The sequence below is a fragment of the Pygoscelis adeliae genome, unplaced genomic scaffold (genome assembly GCF_000699105.1).
Source record: "Pygoscelis adeliae isolate BGI_AS28 unplaced genomic scaffold, ASM69910v1 Scaffold545, whole genome shotgun sequence".
Taxonomy (NCBI): Eukaryota; Metazoa; Chordata; class Aves; order Sphenisciformes; family Spheniscidae; genus Pygoscelis; species Pygoscelis adeliae.
The window spans coordinates 1066712-1070505 of NW_008824746.1; the positions used below are offsets into that span (position 1 = coordinate 1066712).

At 42.7% G+C, this 3794-nt stretch overlaps 1 protein-coding gene across 1 annotated transcript in view; it reads right to left on the bottom strand.

The window, feature by feature from the left end:
• Positions 1-803: 803 nt before the first annotated feature.
• RFX7 (regulatory factor X, 7) overlaps positions 804-3794 on the bottom strand; it is a 19474-nt gene continuing 16483 nt past the window's right edge. Inside the window, exon 8 of the mRNA XM_009323419.1 lies at positions 804-3784. Within this exon, the coding sequence (XP_009321694.1) occupies positions 2477-3784 (1308 nt within the window). The 3' untranslated portion in view covers positions 804-2476. The remainder of the gene's footprint in view (positions 3785-3794) is intronic.

Here is a 3794-nt window from a genome sequence, read left to right on the forward strand (position 1 = left end):
GCAAAAAACTTATTTCCCCCAAGCCCACATCAGTCTTGGTGTTAGTGACCTGGAGGCGAGGCCAAGCATGTCATGCAAATGCATGGGCTGCTGCAGCACATGCGCGGCTTCTCCCCGCAGCACTGGCGCTCGCATCCTCCCCCATCACTCTCCATCGGAAGGTAGGTTTCACCTATTCACAGTAGTGCTGGCACTTCACACAGGGTTGGGGGAAAAAAAAAAAACAACAACAAACCACAACAGAAGAGGTGCTGAGTGTCTCTCAGACTCAGAGAAGTCAACAAGGTAAGAGGATGTTCAGCACATCTCTGGCAAAAGGCCGTGGGCAGGTACAGAACTCAAGCCCTGCCTCCAGCAACTTTAGCCTAGAAGACAAATGGTTCAAGCCTTACTGACAGACACCTGGCAAGATAACAAGCTGAAGGCTACCATGCAGTTTTTAGTCTCCTCTCCATTTCCTTAAAAAAACCCAACAAAACAAACCAAAAAACTTAAAAGGGTCACTTGGTCTTAAAGCAAACCGCACCATCGCACATCCATGAGCTTCAAGGAAGGATCTGAATTCTCCGAGTTTGTTCCTTACGAAGTGGCAACACTTCTGATGCAAGCACAGTGAAATCGGGCCCCCATAAGGTGCTATAGCTTGGCACAACTGTTCGTCCTTGCAGAAGAGGCCACAGACTGGTGATGAATTGGGGCAAGAGCAAGAGAAGCCATGGTACACCAGCACCTCAAGTGCCAATGCAGCAGCACAAGTTTAATCAGCACTGCCAAAAAAAAAAAAAAGAGACCAGTAGTGGGACCTCAAGTTATTAGCAAAAACTGAAGAAACAGAAGACCACCAAGACACTTAAAAAAAAAAATATCTGAGCATCTTCCCCTTAAGTAAATCTAGGGGGGCCTGTTGTGCCTCCCCCTTCATAAATTCATGACTGCTCACTCAAAGAAGTAATGCAATGTGTTTTCTGTTTTGTGTCAGTTCACAGGAGAAATAATCAATTTTATACTATGCTTAAGGGATGGTATTGTAGCATCCTCAGTGCACCACTTCTTTTGTAAAAGCTTGCCTGTGCAAATCCTCTTTCTAGCATCAGGGCCGTAGCTGGTTAAGTACCTCTCTCTCTTCGCCATTAGAGAGATCCATGCCATGCTGATAAAACAAAAGGTATTTTTTGGTTCAAGTGAACTAGCGAGGCAGAAGTCTAAATCTCATTTTCCAGAGGGGCAGCTAAGGACTTAAAAAAAAAAAAAAAAAAATTAAGATTCACCAGTCCTGTCAAATCACTTATGAAAGTGGAATTCAGGCTTCTAAAACAGTAAGTACTTTTAAAAGAAGTTTTACCAAAAGAAAGATCACATCTCTTACTGCGTATCTGTAAAGTGCCTGGCAGTATTATGGCTCTATATGAAATATTTTTAGATCAACCACATTTTCTAATATTTTAATCATCTTTTGTTTGAGAGAAAGAGAACGAGCAAGACAGACAGAAAGGCTCAACCTACTGAAATATAGAGAAAATATAACATCTTCCTACACCCTCCACTAGGTTAGGAAAGAGCAAGCTTAAAAAATGCATCTTTAAAAATAGTATTTTAATGAGCTCCAGCAGCTCTTTTATTTAAAAAAAAGAGGGGAAATACCACGTTCCTTCTCTAGAGTTGATAAATAATTAAACAGTACCTATCACTTTAAAATAGGGTGTTATGCCTAGATTAAATCTCAGTGCTCAAAATCTTTTTGCATGAATTTTACCTAATATAAAAACACTGAAGTGAGAACTAAAATATCAAGTATGTCACGAATATTAATGGATAAAATAACTACATAGATTTATTTCTCTTAAATAAAAAATTTAGTGCATCTTTCTTGATCATTCCTGTTAGTTTTTTCCTACCTCTGCGTTTTACTAGCGATGTCAATGGCACCAGTGCTAGAGAGATTTTCCACAGTTCACCACCGTGCAGTGCTCAAGACAGCTACACAATGGTCATGTCACCCGGTTCACTTGCACCTACTCCCACCACCTACCCATCTGCAGGCACCCTGCGTTTCAGACCTGAATGACAAAGGTCAGTAAGGATCATCTACTAAGAACTTAACAAGTGATACAAAGTAAGGAAAGCCTACTAGCGAGCTCGACTTAAAACCCTCCCAAAGCCTCAACCATAGCTGTCACTGCTGGCTGGCTATTAACCACTTCTTTGTTTGCTACAATAAGAAATGCTGAATGGGAAACACTATAAAATTCAAATTTTAATACTGGCTCTTTGATAGCCCATCGTCTTCAGAAGTTTGTTTAAAATTGGTAAGACTGCCTTTTCCCTGCTGAAGAATAAGCAATGGGTACAGCAAACTTTTTAAAAAATGCCACAACACATAGCAAGTGTTTCTGCTGCGGGAGGCACTTCCATTAAGACAAATACAATACATCTGTCTTTTAGATACAGTGTGCTACATACATATTATAAAACAAGATTAGCCCAACATTTCAACAGCAGGATGATCCTTACTCTCCATCCACTCAAAACCTGATGTAGTCATTGAGTTAATGGATTCATTGCAGATCTGTTGAAACAAGGGGTCATTTTTTAATTCCTCCAGTGTAGCATCATCGTCTTGTCCCTGCTGACGACCTGGATCAAACAGTAGATTTGTGTCTAAAGTGTTCAGATCATTAATGCTGCCTGAGAGCTCGGAAGACAACCTGATGTCGCTGGAAAAGACAGATGCAACGTTATTGAGATCTGATGCCACCTGATTCACCAGCTGCTGGTTTGTTGGCAGACTGTCCTCCCCTAAAAGGTCTTTTACAGTGCTGCTAAAATCTAATTGCTGCTCTCCGATGTCTGATTGTGCTTGGTTATCTCCAGAAGAAAAACTGATCTGATCGGTGCTGCTGTTTTTTGTGAGGTAATTTGGTGTTTGGAATTCATAAACTGAAGTGCTGGAATTGATCATATTTTGTGGGTTGGCACCAGGAAAAGCAGCGGATGTCTCCAAAATCTGAGTGAGATTCATCCTGGCTGTGTAATTTGAGGGCATGTTGTTCACTCCCAAACCTCTCACTGCATCATCGCTATCAGAATCAAGTTTGTTTAACAACACATTGGTTATTTTTTTAGTGTTTGTTTGTTTCTGAAGAGACGGGAAGGCTGTCTGCATCATCACAGTCAATGGGACTGACTGGCTTCTTTGCGCTATGTTATTGGCACTGGTGTCTGCATGGATATTAGCAAATACATTGTGAACTTCAGGAGTCACTGGACTTCCAAAAGGTGTCAGGTTAGAGCGTGGTATATTTGAAACAGGATAAACAGTGCTTCCACTGAGATTACGCTGGCGATGGACAGCAGGGCTCACGCTCCGGCATCTCAGACTGTTGTTGAGAGAGGAACCGGTCCCTTTGCTGTCCAAAGGAGCAGGAACAGCAAAGCCCTCTTGCTTGGTGGTGCTACTGACAGGGGCTGCCTGGTGCTGCACAGGTGAAACAGGAGTCACGCGACCAAAGTGAGTATCATGGTGGCGCGGCTGAGACTGGTATGACTGGCCAGGAACAGCAAAAGCGTGAGGTTTCCTGAAGCGGTCTTCCACCAGCTCCTGATAGCTCGTAAGGATGCCATGGTTTGCAACCGATGAATTGCTAACACCACTGTAGCCGTTATTCATCCACTCAAGCTTGGTTTTGTCGGGATGGGTAGCCATAGGCCGCTGCATTGGCTTCACAGGGCTACTTGATATAATGCTGGCATCATGGTAAGCCATGCTGGAGCTGATAGGAGTAAATGCAAACGGG